The 20,952-nt window shown below is 48.9% G+C and overlaps 1 protein-coding gene across 1 annotated transcript; it reads right to left on the bottom strand.

Moving 5' to 3' along the window:
- Nucleotides 1-2,896: 2,896 nt before the first annotated feature.
- On the bottom strand, nt 2,897-19,758 carry BEND3 (BEN domain containing 3). The gene is made up of 3 exons (XM_036099896.2): nt 19,710-19,758; nt 19,001-19,203; nt 2,897-5,501 (listed from the first exon to the last, which is right to left on the bottom strand). The coding sequence occupies exons 1-3, from the start codon at nt 19,744-19,746 to the stop codon at nt 3,255-3,257; spliced, it is 2,487 nt and encodes an 828-aa protein (XP_035955789.1). The 5' UTR covers nt 19,747-19,758; the 3' UTR covers nt 2,897-3,254.
- Between the last annotated feature and the right edge of the window lie 1,194 nt (nt 19,759-20,952).

The following is a 20,952-nucleotide window of genomic DNA, read 5'->3' as shown; positions in this document are numbered from 1 at the left end:
TTCATACTCCTATCCACACAGCCAGGCAGGGTGAGAGATCTCAATGACCTCCAATCAGGGGTCTCAAGACCCCACTGCAATCGGACAAGAAGCAAACATTTGGGGGGGGAAGGTAGAAACCGAGGCCATTTCTATAGGAACCCAAGCGGCCGTGCTGCGGTGTGGTCAGGCCAGTGACTCTTAACCATTTAAACAGCAAATCCTTTCACCACTAAGTAGATCCCATTGGTTGGTTGATGATTGCTGCTAACGTGGTAACCCCTCCACCCAAACGTAAAAAGAAAGGAAGATTTGGGGCCAACACCGAAGGGGGAGGGGCACACTATGGCCCATGACACTAGACACAACTTTATTCCCTGTCAAACATTTGTTGTCATGTAGACACAGCCAAAGTGAACTGAAGCAGGATTAGAACACTTAGTACATTCATGACTACCTTCATACATTCTTTTAAAACTTACTAACAAGAGAAAACGAGGGGCACTACCACCTATTGTGACTTGCTATTTTCCTTAACATCAGAATGTGTCTGTGCTAATTCTTTAGTCCTCCAGAATCAATCAAGGAAAAAAAGAACCCAAAAACAAATAAGTAAAAACCAAAGAATCTGGATGGGGAGGGGGAAGGGGTTTACCAACACATTTGATGGAAAATATTAAATTTTGAAAAAAGTATTTTGTACTTCTATTGCTTCATGTAAAAAACTGCCCTGGAGCCCACCTGTATGGCGGAGAGCTGAGGACGCCATACAGACAGATGCAGGACCTGCAGGGTTTTCCTGATGAGACGGTCCGGAGGGACAGTCACCAACTCCCAGAGTGTGTCCACCTCTCGTCACTAAAAGGGACTCTAAGATTAGGGGCCGGGCAGAGGTGGGGGGTGGGGGAGAGGCCCTGCACAGGAAAGGTATTAAGGAAACCACCAAAATGCAGTTTCCAAGAACTGAACATGCTCTAGGTCGTGAAGAAACACATTTCATCCCTAGAACTTGTTGATTTCTCTAACGTGGGGGAGACGGGACTTTTTATTATTGATAAATGATTGTGCTTCTGAAGTTGTAGGGTCGTAGTCCACCCTCTAGAAAGCAGGGCAACTTTCACATGGCTTGGAATCCTCTTGGACACATGCTAGAGACCAGAACAAGTTCCACGGCGCTCTCCGAGCAAAGGGCTGGCGGGCCAGAGCGCCGCGGCCATCTTTGGGTAGGGCGTGCGCACGCGCATGTGTGCTGGAGAGACTAAGGCGTAGGGAAAGGCCCACGTGAGGGGGAGAAAGGGAGTTTCCTGGCTGCGCTAGTCCCTTCTTTCCTAGGCACAAAGAGGTTGAGCTCATTATTCATGTAGGTCCCCTTCATCCCACTGAAGTTTTTCAGTAAGAAATGTGTGTGCACATGTGGGTGGCTGTGGTGTATGTGAGAGAGTCATTAAGTCCCTGTGCAATTCTAAATTTCAATAATTTAGGTCTGCAGCTTCAACAGAAATAATCTGTAAATGACATGTAAAAGCAAATTTACTAAAGTTAGATTGGCAACTTTACATTGCTCAAAATCCTGTCATTAAAAAGAAAAAAAATAAAAAGCCCTCTGGGTGCAGGCAAAATTATGTCATACAGCCACCGGAACTGCAGTGTTTATCAGTTGTATAAAGAAAATTCACAGATTGTTTCTATTATTTCTGCATTTTAAGGTAGCAAACATTAGGCCACTAGGTTATTAACTCTGCAACATTCCACAAGGGTTTTAGGACCACCCTGTGTGATTCAGTTCATTTTCCAAGTTTCTGGTATGATGTACTCCATTTGGGTTATACCATTTCCTTTCCCTCTGAGGGCTTTGGACCCCAAAGTCAGGTAGGTAAAAGTATTGTTTTTCAGGACTTTACCTGCTGGGGAGTTTCCTGACTGGATGTCCTGGAGAAGTATGCCGCTGGCCTGGAGCGGTGTGACCTTCCCAACCAGTGACGGAAGAAGAGATGTCTTACTCCTAGGCCAAGGGACTGGCCAAGGGTAGGGCAGCAGAGCTTCAAGGGGGTCTGAGGGGACAGCTGAGTGGACTCTGGGAAGGGACGGGGGAGCCCCAATGAATGACCTGTGACCTTCCAATGCCAGGTATCCCCAAGAGGGCCCGAGGCCTGGGCTTGCCCTGAGGAACAAGGATGTGCTACCGACGGGAGGGGCTCACACTGAGGTGTGGTGAAGCCATCAGACAGCTCCCAGAACCGGGCTTTTTGCACAAATACACACATGGAAAGTAAACAGCTTTGGTGAGCTCAGAGGGGCCCATCCTTAAATCAAACAAGAAGCCAAATATTCACACAATTTTCCAAGGAAATGTGTCTGCCCCTCCAAACAGCATCCTTGTGTAGAGAGGGACAGGGGCAGTGGAAGGACACAGCTCAAAATGACATTGTGTACGTGTTTCCACGTCTATCTACATTCATATCATCATCATCATCATCATCATCATCCAGTGTTCTCGTCTACAGAGAGTGAGCACAGCATTCTACCGACATGGCAACTACGAATAGGCCAGGTCGCGGGTAGGCCCCTTCCTCAGCACCACGGCAGGAGGATGCAACCATGCTGGGAGAGGAGGTCCCACTACTCCATCCCCTCTGCTGCCATCCAAGGGGCATCTTGACTCTTCCAAAGTCAGATGTAAAAGACAAGGTCAGTAAAACTGGTCTCTATGTCACCTGAAGCTATTATTAGCCATCATGCAGGAACATGGCATTTCTAAAAATTTCATAAATCTGAAACCATCTTAAAAAAGAAAAAAATCCCAGCAACTGAAGTCATCTTACAGTACTTCATCTCAAATATTTAAAAGATAGTTTTTCTAAGTAAAATGGCCCCCAAAGAGCCCAATGATTTTTTTTAAAAAAAGGTTTCTTTTTAATTAAAAACAAATGGATAAAAATGGAAGATGTAAAATGTGGGAAGAGGAACAAGAGAGCTGCTGAATATGCATCTGAAATCGCGGGGGGGGGGGGGGGGGAGGACACAGCCAAGGAGAGAACGCCCTACTCCTGAGGCCTCTCTGCTCTCACGGCTCCGCTCTCCCGGACTCTGGCTGCACCCCTGGGACACGGGACTGAAAGTCGTGAGTGGGAGAGACCAAACGCAAGGCTCCTTTCCTGTGGCTGGGTGGTGTCGACGTGTGCAAATGCAGTGAGCCACTCCCCACCGACGTAAGGTGCGTGTCTGTGGATCCCGCGGGCGCGCTCCGCCAGAACGCTCAGTCCCCGGCGCGCCCATCACTTCTCCACCTTCTTGGCTTTCTTCAGGATGTCGCATTTTTTCCTGTTGGGGCGGCGGCACCGCTCGTCGATGCTCGGGATACACTCGTAGTGCCACACCTCCTCCATCTTCTCCACCGGGTACACGGCCTCCACGTAATGCCGGATGAGCCTCAGGCGCGTGGGGTCCAGCTGCTTCTTGTTGCAGGCGCCCGAGTGGTTGTACTGCAGCCGCAGGTTCTCGGCGGTGAAGAGTTCCGGGAAGAGCCTGACCAGGAGCCGGGCGGCGAAGTTGCCCACCGACAGGCTCTGCTGCACGATCTCGCGCACCTCCTTGTCCGACAGCAGGTACGGCGAAGGCACCGGGAAGTCGGGCGAGGGAACCACCAGCTCGTCCAGGGGGATCTTGCAGAAGTCCTTGCTGCTTCTTTCGGGGGGCAGCGGGGGCCCCTCGAATTCCTCTCGGAACCTCTCGGGGTTGACCGCATAGCTCGTCAGGTCCCGGCACTCGGGGCCCGGCACGTGGACCTTGCGCTGCTGCTGGTAGGAGCGCCGCTGCTCCGTGTCGCGGCGCCGGCAGCGCTCGTCCAGCTTGCCCACGAACTCCAGCGTCCAGACGCGGTCGTTCTTGGCGCGCGGGTACAGCAGCTGCACGTAGTGGCGGATGAGCCTGATGCGGGACGGGTCCAGCTGCTTCTTGCCCAGGGAGCCGCTGCAGTTGTACTGCTTGCGCAGGTTCTCGGGCGTGAAGAGCTCGGGGAAGAGGTGCACCAGCAGGCGCGAGGCGAAGTTGCCGATGGACAGGCTGCTCTCGTAGATGCTGCGCAGCTGCTCCTTGCTCAGCAGGCAGTCGGCGCCCGGCACCTCGAAGTCGGGCTGCGGGATCTCCAGCTTGTCGAAGTCGATGGGCACCAGCCAGATCTTCTTGGAGCGCCGGCCCGGCCGCTCGCCCTCGAAGCTGTCTTCCACCTTGACCACGGAGACGTCGTCGGGCAGGCTGGAGGAGTCGTAGCAGTCGTCGCGCGCGGGCTCACCCTCGCTGCCGCCGTCCAGCGCCAGGCCCTCGAGCTCATCGTTGAGGCGCTGGGCGCACTGCTGCAGCCAGGCCTCCTCCTCCTGCATGTCGGGGAAGTAGATCTCCGTGTAGTTGCGGATGATCTGCAGCCGCTGCGGGTCCAGCCCCTGCTTGCCGCCGTCCCCGTAGCAGCTGTACTGCTCGCCCAGCTTCCGGTGGTCGAAGAGCTCGGGGAAGAGCCGGTGGAGGAGGAAGACGGCGAACTCGCCGGGGGACGACGCTTCGTCCAGGAACTCGGTGAGGTCCTGCGTGTCCACCACGTGGTCTGAGGCGATGGTGCTGCTCCGGTCCAGGGACAGGGCCTCCTCCTGGTCCTTGCTGTCCAGGAAGTGGCTGGCGTCCACCTGCTCGGCCTCGAAGAAGCCGGCCACCTGGCCGCCGGGCTGGCTGTCCTCCATCTCCCGCTGGGCCCAGAAGCGGCTGAAGAAGTCGTTCAGCTGGGGCAGACACTCGGCCTGCCACACGGCCGTGTCCTTCACCGAGGGGTAGTAGACCTCCACGTAGTTGCGGATGAGCTGCAGGTGCAGCGACTCCAGCTTGCGCTTGGCCGCGAAGCCGCACGCGCTGCAGCCGCGCGAGAAGTCCACGTCGCTGAAGAGCTCGGGGAAGAGCTGCACCAGCAGGCGGCAGGCCAGGTCGCCGCCCGACAGGCTCTGGTCCACGATCTGCTTGAGCTCCGCCGCCGTGAGCTGGTACTCGGGGGGCGGCTGGAACTTGGCCACCATCTCGGTGGGGCTCACCTGTTTCTTGATGCGGCTCACCTCCAGGGAGAGCAGGTCCACCTTGCTGTGCAGCTGCGACATGTTGGAAGAGAGCGTGTTGAGCATGTAGAACATCTTCTGGATCAGAAAGTAGATGTTGGGGTCAGCGTCGGTGGCGGCCGCGGCGCCGCCGCAGTCCCGCTTCTGGGGCTCGTTCAGGAGCCGCAGCGGCGACGGGCTGTTGCTGGAGTTGGCCTTGTCGAAGAGCTCGTACGTGCTGAGCACGTCGCCGGCGGGAGGGTTCTTCTTCTCCATGATCTTGTGCGAGATGCCATACAGAGGCTTCTTGTAGGACGGCGTGCTCCCGTCGTTGCAGGGCTCCTCCTCGCCGGGCCACGCCGAGCCCAGGCTCTTGCCCCTGCCGGCCTGCTCCCCGTTGCCCTGGCAGGGCGAGCTGTTCTCCCGGTTCCGCATGCCTGCTAGGAGGGCCTGGAAAACAAACAGTGTGTTAGGCTCCTTCCCTCGCCCCGGAGTCACTCTGCCCGGCCGGGAACGCACAGCTGACCCAAACCCACATGCCCGCGCCACAACAGCTCCCTGTTCCTCCTCCCCGAGCGAGGCTCGGCCGGACCTTCGGGAAGGCTCCCCCGTCCTGCAGGACAACCACCCTGCCAGGGATGCGAGAGACACCCCACGGCAGGAGGAGCCCCCACGGTGGCCCTGCCCCGGGCACGGCAGGCACCTCACTGACCTGGGCCTCCGGCTGATCTCAGACGGGGATCAGGAGTCCTGCCCACAGCAGCTCGGGAAGGCAGCAGTGTGTCTGCCAGTCTGCAGCCTCGAGGAGACCAGGCAGCTCCTGAGGCGCACGGTGGTGAGCACAGAAGAACGGGGGTCTGCTGCACCCCTACCGCTGCCCGGAGTGACCTCTTATCTCAGACTGGAAAAGGGCCGGCCCAGAACGTCCCAGAGCCCGTGCAACTGTAGACTGCATGAGGTATGGGGGCCCCAGGTTTCTCAAAGAGCTGTGGGAGACAATTACGCCCCAGTGTCTGAAGGCGGCCACAGGATGTCATGTATTCCTGCCTCTCCTATGCATCTACAAGGGTAATGCCATGCACTCTCAGCCTTGCTCAAACAAAGGACAGGGAGGGAATTGAACTCTACCAAACTGATTTCAGGAACTATCTCCTCAGCTCACCCAAGGACGGCACACACACTCTGCAAGTCCACTCTGCTGGACTCCCACGGCAAGCTCAAGATCGCCTTTAAAGACCCCAAAGCTTGAGTCCCAGCTCCACCATCAGATAGCAATCAACCTTGGCCATCTGAGAACCCAGAGTTCTCGTTGCTTTCACCAGTGGTTTCCCCTGTTGCCAGGCCCTGAACATTTCAAGAGGCTTATTTATGTACATATGGACAAGTGATTTTCAACACAGGCTCAAAGGCAATTCAATGAAGATCATCTTTTCCACAAATGATGCTGGAACAACTGGATATAGATATGCAAAACCAAACAAAAATTTCCATCCTATGTGTACCACATAAAGAAATTAACTCAACATGGATTGTGGACATAAATATAAAACTTAACTTAAAATTCTAACACTTCTAGAGGCGCCTGGGTGGCTCAGTCATTAAGCGTCTGCCTTCGGCTCAGGTCATGATCCCAGGGTCGTAGGATCGAGCCCCGCATCGGGCTCCCTGCTCAGCGGGGAGCCTGCTTCTCCCTCTCCCACTCCCCCTGCTTGTGTTCCTGCTCTCGCTGTCTCTCTCTGTCAAATAAATAAAATCTTAAAAAAAAAAAACTATAAAATTCTAACACTTCTAGAAGAAAACATAAGAGAAATCTCTTATGACCTTGGTTTAGGCAAATATTTCTTAGATATGACACCACAAGCATAATCCATAAGAGAAAAAAATAGATAGGGGCGCCAGGGTGGCTTAGTTGGTTAAGCGTCTGCCTTCAGCTCAGGTCATGATCCCAGGGTCCTGGGATCGAGCCCCACATCGGGCTCCCTGCTCAGCGGGAAGTCTGCTTCTCCTCCCTCTGCCTGCCGCTCCCCCTGCTTGTGCTTTCTCTCTCTCCCTCTCTCTCGCTGTCTAAATAAATAAATAAATAAATAAATAAATAAATAAATGAGATGCTTATTAATAACCTGCAAATTAAAGCCCACTGAGAGATACCTCATCATCCCTGCCAGAATGGGTACAAACACAAGGACAATACCCAGTGTTGGAGATGTGAAGGCTATCGAAACTCACACACTGCTGGTGGGGATATAAAATGGTGTAACTACTTTGGAAAACAGCTGGTAGTTTCTTTTTTTTTTTTTTTAAGATTTTATTTATTTATTTGACATAGTGAGAGACAGCACAAGCAGGAAGAGCAGCAGAGGGAGAAGCAGGCTCCCTGCTGAGCAAGGAGTCCGATGCGGGACTCGATCCCAGGACCCTGGGATCATGACCTGAGCCGAAGGCAGACGCTTAACCGACTGAGCCACCCAGGCATCCCACAGCTGGTAGTTTCTTAAAAAGTTAAATATACACAGACCATATGATCCTGGTATTCCATTCCTAGATATTTATTTACCAAGCAAATGGAAAGCACATGATCATACAAAGACTTATACACAAATGCTCATGGTAGCCCCATCTGTAACTAGCCAAAGGTGGAAACAACCCAAAATGTTATCAGCAAGTATACTGTCTTATATGCATATAATGGAATACTACTCAGCAATAGAACTGATACACACAGTACTCACGAGGAGTCTAAAAATAATTATGCTAAAAGAAGCCAGACAAACAAAAAAGAGGCCATACTGTAGGATTCCATTCATATAAAATACAAACTTATCAATAGTGGGGTGACCTGGTGGTGGAGGAAGGACACAAAGGGGCACATGGAAACTTTATGGTACTTGGTGACTCATGTTTATTATATATATATATTTTTTTAAAGATTTTATTTATTTATTTATTTGACAGAGAGAGTGACAGCAAGAAAGGGAACACAAGCAGGGGGAGTAGGAAAGGGAGAAGCAGGCTTCCTGCAGAGCAGGGAGCCTGATGCGGGGCTCGATCCCAGGACCCTGGGATCATGACCTGAGCCGAAGGCAGATGCCCAACGACTGAGCCACCCAGGCGCCCCATGTTTATTATCTTGATCGTGGTGATGGCCTCACTGATATATACAGACGTCAGAACTTATGAAATGCTATACTTTAAATACTGTGCCATTCATTGTATTTCAGTCCCAACTTCATAAAGCTGGTTTTGACAAATGTTAAACTTGACCCAGACTTATTGGAATATATTTTTGAGGGTTTAATTAAGCAGAAGAGCTAACTGGTGAGCACTGGTGGGTGTCAGAGGAATGAACACACAGGGCTGAAGCACAAAGTATTTGCTTTTACTGACAGGTGTGCACCGTGGGCAACTGCAGAATTGGTAAGAACAAAGGGCATCCTTTGGATGCTTCCACACCCGGGGAAAATATGGCTGGTGTAAGGTGGCCAAGGACAGTGCTTCTGAAACTCTAATATACTTATGAATCACCTGGGATCTTGTTAGAATGCAGATTCTGGTCCCTGAGCCTGCATTTCTTTTCTTTTTTTTTAAGTTTATTTTTTCTTAGTAATCTCAACAACCAATGTGGGGCTCAAACTCATGACCCTGAGATCAAGAGTTGCATGCTCTTCTGACTGAGCCAGCCTGGTGCCCCTGAGCCTGCCTTTCTAACAAGCTCCCAGGTGCTGTGGGTCCTCTCCGAGCGGCCAGTGCCTGGAAGACTGTGTCTGCTCTCAGTTTGCCTCATCCAGGCAGGTTCAATGTCACCTGTAAGTCTTCAGATAACTAATGCCAGCACAAAACAGTATGACGTGTTTTTCTCTTGTAGCCTAAAAAGGGTAGGGAGAAAAGACAAGCTCAAGAAGCTAGATTTTTAATGGCAGGTGAGTAATACGTACGTCCAGGTGAAAACAGAGCATGAGGCCACATAAACATGTAAGACTTTGATCTTTCTCAACCACCTACATGTTATATTTCATTTCGTATTTTAAATTAATGAATTACTTCCTGGACCCTCTTTTAGGTAATGGAATAATATGACTCACATAGAGAGAGGTTAATTTTTCTCCTGCCTCCCTGTTGATAACAACCACGCTAAAGAAAAGCTACTTTATTCTGTAAGAACCTGAAGATAGAGGAATTTTTAGAAGTGTTTTAATGATCCCATGGAGCTGGCCAATACTTTCCTCAGGGTTTGTCTGTATAAGCTGATGACGGTTCAGAGGCACCTGGCCCTCCTCCTATGCACCCCATGCTTCTCAAGGACAGAGGACCAAGGGCCTGCTGGCGTGGGAGAAGCCTACCATGAATGGCCTGCCACCTGACCCTCCCCCTCCTGGGGTCTCCTCACCCAGCTGCCTGCATCCTCATCGCATCCTCATCACACTGTATGACTGTTCCCATGATGGGAACAGGTCATTCCTGAGTCTACCCCCACCCAGTACCTTGCACAGTGCCTGGGACACAGAATTGCTCAATGAATGTGTGTCAACCAGATGCAAGGATGGTTAAAGCAGGGCAAGGTGTTCTGCCATTCTCAAATCTATGCTTCAGAAAAAGGAGCCATGTCTGTAGAGAAGTATAAAAGCGTGGATAAGATCTCAGCTCAGGCTGTCTTCTGTGACCTTGGCCAAATCAAATGATTTTTCATGCCTCGGCTTCTAGAAACTCAGGGATAAATAATGGTAGGTCTCACAGGGTAGTTATGAAGACTTAATGAGATAATGTGCAGAAAGCACTGAGCCCTGTCTGAATCATAGTAAGTGCTTAATAAATATTCACTGTTAGAATGTAATTATTATTAAGCAATGCTATTCCCAAGCCAGAGCAGAGGTACTACAAGGGGGCCTTTTATTAAACTAGTTGTAAAGATTACTCTCAGCCAGTAAACAAGAGGACTTCCCTGCAATGCATCAGGGTAAGTCACTCAGAAGGCACTTCTTAGAGGTCTGTTTGCCCTGAAGGCTGGGAGTAGGGGAGGAGTACTGGACAACTGAGCTGAAGGTGGGGTTTTAAGTTCTTTACAGTTCTTTTGTTCTGCTATCTGGCAGAAAGCAGAGGATTATGAAGGGAAGGAGGCAGGGAGGACTACACACACAAACACACATCAGAAACTTGGAGAAAGGAAGGGATGGAGATGAAAATCTTTACCCCAACATGGTATGTTTGGAACTATGGATCATGACCCATTAGTAAATGATGAAGTTGATTTGGTGGGTCATAAGCAGCATAAGAAGAAAGAAAGAAGGAAAGGCAGAAGAAGGAAAAAAAGGCAGGGAGGAGGGAAAACGAGAGAATATAAAATATCAGGGTGCACTGCATATGGTATGTAAATTTGGGAAAGTTTTGTTTCTCTGTGTCTGCATACAAATCCATATGTGAGCTGTAGTTCACCATCAGGTGGATTTATAACTGTGGGTCACTGTTGAAAAGCACTGCCCTAGGGGCACCTGGGTGGCTCAGTCGGTTAAGCTTCTGCCTTTGGCTCTGGTCATGATCCCAGGATCCTGGGATGGAGCCCCATATTGGGCTCCCTGCTCAGCGGGGAGTCTGCTTCTCCCTCTCCCTCTGCCCTCCCCCAACTCATGCTTGCTGTCTCTTACTCTGTCAAATAAATAAATAAAATCTTTTAAAAAAGAAAAAAAGAAAAGCACCGCCCTAATAAATTCAAAGTGCCTTATTTGCTAATTTCTGTAGGCTGTACATTAAATTTTCGCAACTCATTCACCATTAAGTTCAATTACACCAAAATAATTTTGCAAGTTCTGTGGATCATGAGATTACCATGATTCCATGGTATTACCATATTACCAATATAGAGGAATTTGAGTTTCTAATGGCAATCATTAAAAAAAAAAATCATAAATACATTAGGAGTCTTTTTAGAACAAGGGTCTTTGCTTTACAAGTGATTCCACATCATAAAATAAGATTCTGTGCAGAGGTCACCAGAAACTCACATGCAATGCAGCAAAAGTACTGCATTCTAGAGAGAGGTCTGCCCTAATTAATACCCAGGATAGAGAGTTAAGTCCAGGAAACATGTTCTGGGTGAATTGTCTGATACCATAACAAAGAGAAGTCATTGCACTCCTACAGCAGGCAGAAGGCCAAGGTCTATGAGAACTGGAAATCCCCTCTATAACTCTCACTGTTCAGGATCATTAATAAAAATATTTCAGTTTCTACTAAGCATGTTAGAAACACTGCCACCAAATAGAAACATTTTGGCTAACTTGCTGGAATAAAAAATTAAGTTAGCGTCCCAGTAGAGGGCAACATTCCTCACTCCCAGAGGCCTTAGATACACAATTCAACACACAACACAACACGTGCACCAAAGAGCAGGTTCTTAGACAGCCCCACACTGGTGTCCTGTCAACTCGGCGCCCCAATGAACTGCACCAACTCTGGCAAGGTGACAACCGGCTGGCTGCATTTGCTGCTGCTGATAAAATCTCTGCTCAGCTGTCTAGGAGTATCACGAAATCTTTAAATCTGTGCTCCTTGGCACCGGGTGTCTGGCTGACACCACTGCCAGTTCTCCGAGGCTCATCTTCCAGCCGCCCGGGAACCGGGAACGCTGCCGCGGAGCTCAGGCCGGCGGTGCCAGCCTCCTTCCTGGGCTCAGCCGGGCACCTCCTTCTCCGGCTAGCACCCTCAGGCTCCAGAGGGAACACCCGCCTCTCTCGCTGGGGAATGTGGACACAGAGAGGTTGATGTAGGGCTACCAGTCAGGGTAAGGAGACCACTTAGGGGAGATTCCCCGGGTCCGTGCCCAGCTACATCCCAGGGACTGGGCCACCATGGGGATGCTTCAAGCATTAAACATCTTCCTCGCGACTCCAAATCCCAGCAGTGGCTGAATGCAGTTCGACAAATGATGAGTGGCTAAATGGTGCCCAGAGAGGCAGCAAACTGGAACACCAAGAAAGCAGCATGCCTTCCAGAGAGTAGACGGTGGAGAGTTAATGCGGCATCGAGGGCAGACCCTGTGAGTCGGCTCCGGGGGGGCTGGCACGCCTCTGCTCCTGCTCCCACATCAATAATCAAGGCAGATGCGGTGCTTACCTTCTTCCTCCTCAACAGAATGGTTCTCTCCATCATCACCATCACCAAATGACCAGATAACCGTTAGCAGTAAGGTCTGCAAGGGCTCTCTACCACAGAGTCAGTAAACAAACTGTACGGAACGCCTCACAGCTGGCAGGCTCTGGGCAAGGCTCTGGGGACCCAGGGAAGGAGCTAGACAGTCTCTGACCTCATGGCTTTCACCCTGTGGGTCATCCTTACGCTGTTAACGGATGAAGAAACTGCTGTGATGCCTGAAGAAGTAAGAATCTGGGAGATAAAGCAATCACAGCGGAGAAGAGAGAAGCCAGAAGAGATGGAGAACTGTCAGGGCAGGAGAGCTTCACAGACTCCTCTCCACATCTTACAAACACCCCCTGCAGCCCTGAGGGCCACCAGCACGGTGTTTAACTGCACAGTCTCAAATCGAGCAGGCCCGGGAGCACTAACTTCTCTGAGCCTCGTTAAAATGGGAATTGCACACGACCTATTCTGCTATGGTTGTCACGGAAATTATTGTGACTCTCCAGCTGGTACCAGAGCCACCGCCATCGAGGAGGTATTCACTATGTTTGCACTGAGTGAGTGAGGTGACATTTCCATACTCCAATTGGAAAAACAAAACACGGTGACACTTTAGAATTAAAAACAAACAAAGACACGAAAAACCCCAGGAGAACAAAGCTAACTCCTGCCTGGCATACACCTCTTGAGTATCGCCCCCACTTCCATGAACAAAAAGATGATTACCAATAAAAATGTTGGCTACTCACCTCCCACATCTGCTGTATTTGGCTATGAAGCCTTTTCCAGTGGAGGTGCCAAGTAAGTCTTTACACAGCCTTTTGTTAGGTTTTTTGAGGGAGGTTTTATGTGTCTTCTAAATATTGTACTAAACGACACTATGAACAAGTCGTCAGCACTGACAGGAGTTGGAATATGACGTACCTTTGACATCAGGGCCACCACTCGAATCCCACCCCCCACCCTTCATCCTCCTCCCCGTTCCTTGGGCTTGGGGGAGAAGATGAAAGGTGGTCTCTGTTCTGACTTGGATGGTGTTCAGAATCAAGGGCGCTCAACCTGGGGTATCCTAAAGGGTGCCAGATGGTCTCCCTTGGCAATTCCATGCCATTTTCGTTGTGATGAATGTAGAGGCAGGTGAATGCTGACCACAAGAGGCGGGAACTGGAGATGGGGGTTGCGAGGCAGTTCTGAGGGCTGACACGGGGCAGGCCCTGTGCTGGGCTCCCTCACACACAAGAAACCAATGAGACGAGCAGAATTCTCTCTCATCACCACGGGGGAACTTGAGAGTCTGGGAGGTCAGATAATCGGCCAAAGGCCCCATGGTGAACTCTCCTCATCTGACTCCCAGGTTAACTATTTACTATTCCTCCGGGCTGGATCAGAGAAGGTGGGGCTCGCCTCCCCAGATGCAGGGAGTGAGTGATCCCAGTCCACTCCTGATACTTTGTACCAGGAACAAGGCTGCCTACTGGCATCCTGGTGCTCCAACTTCCACGCCGGAATTGACTCATCTGTCTGGTAGAGCTATTAATTCTCTCATCACTGGTTTGTCATTTGGATTAAATAAGGAATGGTGCCATTTGTCAAGCAGGCACTCAGTCACTGTTCATGAACTTCCTTTCCACTTTTTTGGATGATCACTTGTTTCAGCCTCCTGGATCCTCTTGTCTCACTCTGGCAAAAAAGCTGCATATGTCCCCCCGCCCCAACCACCACCCCTGCCACCTTATCTATAAGAAGGATCAGAGAAAACTCAGGGGGAGAAGGATAAAGGACTATTCACTGTGAATTAAGACTAGTGCCATTTTGAAAAATCAACATATACTATAATTTCATAAAACTGCTGGATTGTTCTAAAATCCCCAGGGTACTACGAGGCTATTGATTTACTGACACATCAACTTACAGAGGCTTTTAAAAGGAAATACTGCCTTGAATTCACATGACACCTTTCTACAAGGAGCTCAAGAATTTGAAAAGGTTCGGGCGCCTGGGTGGCTCAGTCGTTAAGCGTCTGCCTTCGGCTCAGGTCATGATCCCAGGGTCCTGGGATCGAGTCCCACATCGGGCTCCCTTCTCGGCAGGAAGCCTGCTTCTCCCTCTCCCACTCCCCCTGCTTGTGTTCCTGCTCTCGCTCTCTCTGTCTGTCAAATAAATAAATAAAATCTTAAAAAAAAAAAAAAGAATTTGAAAAGGTTCATACTTCCATATATTCTTTTTACAGAACAGGAAGGGGTGCATGGATATCAACCTCATTTTATATACAGTAAGGAGAATAAACAAAACTAGTAAAACACCCAAAACAAAATCCAGGACTTAACCTGTCTTTTCCAGTCTAAAATCTAACAGGTTAGAACTGCCTGCTGTCTCCACTCTATTGAAAAGTAAACATACCTGCCCCGTTAGAATATGTAAGTTGGACAAGTGATGTTAGAAATATTCAAATACATTTTGGTGTCAGAATTCTCCAAATGTGTCAGAATTCCAGGATGATGCCTGAGGTCCCAGCTGAAGCTTGCTGCCTCACCAAACTGGGAGGCATCCGAAACCTTCACACATCGTTGAAGGGATGTGTGATAGGGAAATCCCTCCACCTCGAACCTCAACGGAGTTCCAGCCCAAGGCCAGGTTTTTTTCTGACTTGCTTCATATACTGAAGGATTCAACGAAAATACAAATCATAAGAACCTTCTCCTTCCCTCTCTGCCCCCAAGAATGTGAAGACATTCCCTTCTCTGGGATGCCATTCCAACAAAATTGTATGGAATGAAAGGATAAAGTGACTCCATTTGCATAAGGAGACAAGGGGACCACCTCAGACTGTCCACAAAGGCCACAACCCAGGCAGACGTGGTCAGAGTTCCTTCCTGATGGGCTTGCTCTTCCTTACTGTGGGGAACTCTTTATAAAAACCACCACAAGAGCTGCCCCATCCTTGTGTGAAAGCCTCTCTGCAATGTGAGTTTGTTGCTCCTACCGTCAGGGGTGGAGCCTGTTCTTACGGCCCTTGCGGGCAGGCTGGCCCGTGTCACCTGCTTTGACCAGAGGGACGCCAGCTAACGAGGTGACGCAAGCAGAGGTGTGAAAAGCGTCTGTGCCCCAGAGCTTGGCCTCTCGTGCTCTTAGAACGCTTCCGTGTTACGTGAACAGGCCTGGACTAGCCTCCCCGGGGCGAGGACACGCAGGACGGGAAGCTGCAGCCGAGCCCCCAGAAACGGGAGGGAGGCCATTCCAGACCACCTAGCCGCATCAGGAACTACCAGCTGACCCACAGAACGGCAAACAAATATAATGGCGGCCATTTTAAGCTGCTAAGATCCGGGACGGTTTGTCCCACAGCAAAAGTGAACCAATACACTGGATTTTGCGTCCCATTTCTGGAACTCTGGCTTTAGTTGCACACTTGAAGGAGTCTACAGAATGGATCCGAGGTAGAAATGTAATGTGACACACAGGAAAACGTTTTCAGGAGTTCCATTAGGAACGTAAAGGTGCTTCTCAAGCTTCTTGACGCTTGTAGGGTAACCTCTAGGCATCTAACCCACAGGAACACTCACAGAGGGCACTAGGTTTACATACATGGATGGTCCCTGCAGCACCAAACATGTTAGTGGAAAACATCTATCTAGCGATCATTAGGGGAAAGCATAATAAATTATGGTGTAAAATAAAACCTAAGAAAAAATGGTTACATGATTTTCAAACAAGCTCTTCGACTAACCACCTTAGAGCTTGTATTCGCCAGCATGGATCTCACTCAGCAGTGAGGAAGTCTGAGATTTCGTCTGCAATCATTTCTCACTGCACTGGAGCCTGCTAGCCACACATGAAACTCTCCCCAGGGTCACAGGGCATGCAGCAAGCGGCCGGGGTGGGAAGCCAGAGCACCCAGAGCCAAGGGCAGGGTATCTGTAATTAACCCTTTATTTAAAATGCTCATATATGGGCGCCTGGGTGGCTCAGTTGGTTAAGCGACTGCCTTCGGCTCAGGTCATGATCCTGGAGTCCCTGGATCGAGTCCCGCATCAGGCTCCCTGCTCGGCAGGGAGTCTGCTTCGTCCTCTGACCCTATCCCCTCTCATGTGTTCTCTCTCTCTCATTCTCTCTCAAATAAATAAATAAATAAATCTTTAAAAAAAAAAAATGCTCATATAGGGCGACTGGGTGGCTCAGTCGTTAGGCGTCTGCCTTCAGCTCAGGTCATGATCTTGGGGTCCTGGGATCGAGCCCCGCATCGGGCTCCTTGCTCAGTGGGGAGTCTGCTTCTCCCTCTGCCGCTCACCCTGCTCGTGTTCTCTTTCTCTCAAATAAAAAAAAAAATGCTCATATAGTTATAAAAAATTTCAACTTTTTTCCTAGGTGGGCATTATCGATGTATTGTTGGAATATTACTCATGATGGTCAGTAAGTGGAAACAACCCAAATGTCTATTAACTGATGAATGGATAAACAAAATGTGGTATGTTTACAACGGAATATTATTTGGCCGTAAAAAAGGAGTGAAGACCTCATCCATGCTATATGGATGAGCCTTGAAAACATTATGCTAAGTGAAAGAAGCCAGATATAAAAGGCCACACGGGGCGCCTGGGTGGCTCAGTCATTAGGGTCTGCCTTCGGCTCAGGTCATGATCCCAGGGTCCTGGGATTGAGCCCCGCATCGGGCTCCCTGCTCTGCAGGAAGCCTGCTTCTCCCTCTCCCCCTCCCCCTGCTTGTGTTCCCTCTCTCACTGTGTGTCTCTCTGTCAAATAAATAAATAAGATCTTTTAAAATAAAAAAATAAAAGGCCACATATTCTATGATTCCATTTATATGAAATATCGAGAATAGGCAAATCCATAGAGACAATGTAGATCACGGCTTGCCAGGTGCTAAAGGAGGGGAATGGGGAGTGACTGCTAATGGGCACAAGGGTTCTTTGTGGGATGACGAAAATATTCTAAAACTTATTATAGTAATAGTTGTACAACTCTGTGAATATACCCCAAAAAACCCACTAAATTGTACAATTTAAATTGGTGAATTGCATATGTGAATTATATCTCAATAATTCAATAATGGGGGCGGAGGCACCTGGGCAGTGTAGTCAGTTAAGCGTCCAACTCTTGGTTTTGGGTCAGGCTATGATCTTGGGGTCGTGAGATCAAGCCCCACATCGGTCTCTGGAGTCTCTCTCCCTCTGCTTCTCCCCCTCCTTCGCTCGCTCTCAAATAAATTAATTAATTAAAAAAAAAAAAAAGGCTGTTTTGGGGGGAAAAACCCAAATAAATAAAAGTATTACTCAATGACCCATGATATGGAATGCAGGTCGATGCTCATTATAACAGAATCTAAACATGTATATTTAAATCCTGGTGAAAATCAATCTCATAATTTTGCTAATTATAGCAAAGGATAATTTTACTTATTGAAAACTCACTAAATCTCTAAAATCCATGTATTTCCAATTTACTTGGATTTGTCCTAGCATCTAATAGTTTTAATTCTTTAAAACAAACTAGTAACGGGGCGTGTGGGTGGCTCATTTGTTGAGCGTCTGCCTTCGGCACAGTTCATGATCCCAGGGTCCTGGGATCGAGCCCCACATCGGGCTCCCTGCTCCGCAGGAAGCCTGCTTCTCCCTCTCCCACTCCCCCTGCTTATGTTTCCTCTCTCGCTGTGTCTCTCTCTGTCAAATAAATAAATAAAATCTTAAAAAAACCCAGTACAACCCAAAGAGTCCCAGGCTGATGCTCCATGGTGTTCTGGCTAATGATAATGAGCTCTGAAAATGTGGGCTCTTTTGGACAGACATGCAGAAATTGAATTCCTATCTGGGTCCCCCAAAGAGCTTGTGTGTCTGTCTGTCTGTCTATGTTGGAGAGCTTGGGAAAATATCCTTCTAAGAATTTAAGGTGTAGTCTGCTGGCCCGTGGGAAGGCTTGGAGGTGAAGCATCCCAGGCTAGACCCGATGTCCTAAAGCTGCTGCTCTCTCCTTGGTCTTAACCATTCTGTGTACATGTCTTGTCTCCCACCCGGACTGTAGGCTGCTAGAGGGGGCCACCATGTCCAGTTCTGTTGTCTCTCTCTCTTAGAATTTAGCCAAGTTCAGGGGCGCCTGGGTGGTACAGTCAGTTAAGCATCCAACTCCTGGTTTCAGCTCAGGTTGTGATCTCAGGGTCATGAAATCAGGCCCTCCGTCAGGCTCCGCGCTCACCGTGGAGTCCGCTTGGGATTCTTTCTCTCTCCCTCTCCCTCTACCCCTCCGCTCATGCTCTCTCTCTCAAATAAATAAATAAATCTTAAAAAAAAAAAAGAATTTAGTCAAGTTCAATCTAACCAGCAGGTGACGAAAAAAATAAAGCAAATTCATAAAATTTGTAGGTTAGGGGGGGTAACAGGTACGTTACAAAAGAATTCTCTTTACAAAAAGATTCACTGAGCAAGTTCTCCTAATATAAAAGATGGGCTTGATTTAGGAAAAGACCTCCCAACCCTCAACTTTTCCAGGAGTCTGTGTACAGCGTGTACTACATAAAATGCAGTCGGCTTTTCTTAACAGCCCTTGCTATCGAGTGGAGCAAAGCAAAACAAAGAACTCAAAAGCGGTTGCATCGTGAAGACTCCCCTAGCCCCGTAATGAATCCAGACATATATAAGAATTCTAGTCAGAGAGGACACCTAGAAATTTAAGCCAGAGACAGGAGAGCTGCAATGAAAGCTTTCTCATGCCCAAGGGCCCAGCAGTTGCCTGGATGCCCACAAGTAGAGAGACAGAGCATCTAATCAGAGGGTCAGAGCCCAAGCAAACAGCGGAAGGGGCTGGGCCCTCACCTCGGGAATCAGCCGCCGCCTCTTCACGCTGGGGACAGAGTCAGGCTGGCCATCGCCGCCCGGCTGCTTTCGCTTGCTGGAATCCTGGAGGGCAGTGAAGACGCTGTCCAGAGGGTGCTTCTCAGAAGACCTGGAGCTCACCGAGCAGTCCAGGGCAGCATCTTCGGCCTCTGTCTCCACTTTCACAGTGTTATTTTTTAGAACTGTGGCAGAGAAGAAACAGGGCTCAGCGGGAAAGACCACTGGGCCACTCGGAGGTTAGCAGGGTTCCCTGAGCAACGGGGTGTGTGCGCGCTGCCCTCTGACACTATCACTCAGATAACATAAAGTCTAGTCACAATAAAACTGCACTTTCCAAACCTAGCGATTTTTATCTTACCATGTTAGTGCTATACAATAAAACCACGTTCCAAGAGCTTTTTGCTCAAAACTGTTTTTAAATTCCTTCTTGGGGGGAAAGACAGGAAACAGAGAGAAAGAAACAAATACTATCTTTGAAATGATACTTTTAGAAAAGTAACTCTGGGAAGATACATAAGACACCTCGAGCAGGTGTATGGGCAGAGGGGGCTGGGAACCAGGGGTGGGAGGGGACTTTTCATTGATTTTTCATTATGTAACTTTTTATTTTTGAACCATGTAGTGTATGACCTAATAAAAAATACTAAATTAAAAATATTTTTTAAAAAGAAGCTTTTTTTTTTTTTACCTTCTTCTACATCTTCACTGAATTCAGTTGAGTTCATCTTCTATTCCACTAAATGAAAAGACAAAGACAAAGTCTTGATTTATTGCTTGATTTATTTCTTAATTTTCCATACCCATGAGAAATTCCCTTACCCTCCCAACCCTGGCTCTGGGTAATGGAAGGTTAAGCTGATACTGTTCCCTAACATCATGGAAAACTGTATCCTATTTGTCTGCAGTTGCTAGAAGCAGCCAGGCCTTCTGCATACCCTCTGGGAACACTTCTCCAAAACTCCACGTGGGCAGAAGGCCTCTTAAAGCATCGACTGAGTCACTTTCAGACGGATGGGGTAATGTTATTTGAGAAAATCAAGGCTTACGAAAGACCCAAGTTCAGAGAATCTCCTGTTAGTCCCTGCTTTCTAAATTCCAGCCACAGAGTGAAAAGGCTGACTGAGGATGTAGGCCGTGGCTCCACCGGACACGAGCAGGTCCTAGGACTGACTCCAGGTGCTCCAGAAAGCCCCACACTGCCCCTGATGGCAGCCATTAGTCCCATGGCTACCGAGGACGGGAAATGTGGCTAGTCCAAATGAAGATGTGCTCTAAGTGTAAGGAAACACTGGATTTCAAAGATGTAGCAGAGCAAAAAAAAAAAGTAAAATATCTAATCATTTTTATGTTGATTACATGTTGACATGATAATGTCAGGTTCATTGGGCTAAAGAAAACTTTATTAAAATTAATTTCGCCTTTTCTTTTAATGTAGCTACTAGAAAATTTAAAATTACATTAAGTTGCTTACATTCTATTTTTATTGGATGGTGCTGGTCTAGCCCTTCCTTCCAAGGCAACAAGAAGAGGCAATGTGGGTTTTTAAAGTTCTCGAGCTCCAGAGAATCTGGTCCAAACCCTTCTTTTTACTGATGAGGGAATGAGGCGGGGGGGCCACAAGAGAACAAGGGGCACTGTTTGGGCTTCAGGGTCTGGTGCGGAGCTAGCCCCTGACTCCCACTGCCCCAGCCAGAACGGAACGGACACCATGATTAAAAGTAGCATTAAGGGGCGCCTGGGTGGCTCAGTCGTTAAGCATCTGCCTTCGGCTCAGGTCACGATCCCAGAGTCCTGGGATCGAGCCCCGCATCGGGCTCCATGCTTGGCAGGAAGCCTGCTTCTCCCTCTCCCCCTCCCCCTGCTTGTGTTCCCTCTCTCGCTGTGTCTCTCTCTGTCAAATAAATAAATAAAATCTTTAAAAAAAATAAACA

This window comes from Halichoerus grypus, chromosome 9, assembly GCF_964656455.1.
Source record: "Halichoerus grypus chromosome 9, mHalGry1.hap1.1, whole genome shotgun sequence".
NCBI lineage: Eukaryota > Metazoa > Chordata > Mammalia > Carnivora > Phocidae > Halichoerus > Halichoerus grypus.
Note: the sequence above shows the minus strand (reverse complement) of the source record. Positions and strands in the feature narration are given on the sequence as shown.

What these genes read in the sequence shown, in the direction of transcription:
- BEND3 (XM_036099896.2), bottom strand. Translation starts at nt 19,746, where the DNA reads ATGAACTCAACTGAATTCAGTGAAGATGTAGAAGAAG. An exon ending in CAGTGAAGATGTAGAAGAAG is followed by an intron (nt 19,204 to 19,709) that starts GTAAAAAAAAAA and finishes TCTCTGCCACAG; the next exon opens with TTCTAAAAAATAACACTGTG. An exon ending in GGCGGCGGCTGATTCCCGAG is followed by an intron (nt 5,502 to 19,000) that starts GTGAGGGCCCAG and finishes TTTGTTTTCCAG; the next exon opens with GCCCTCCTAGCAGGCATGCG.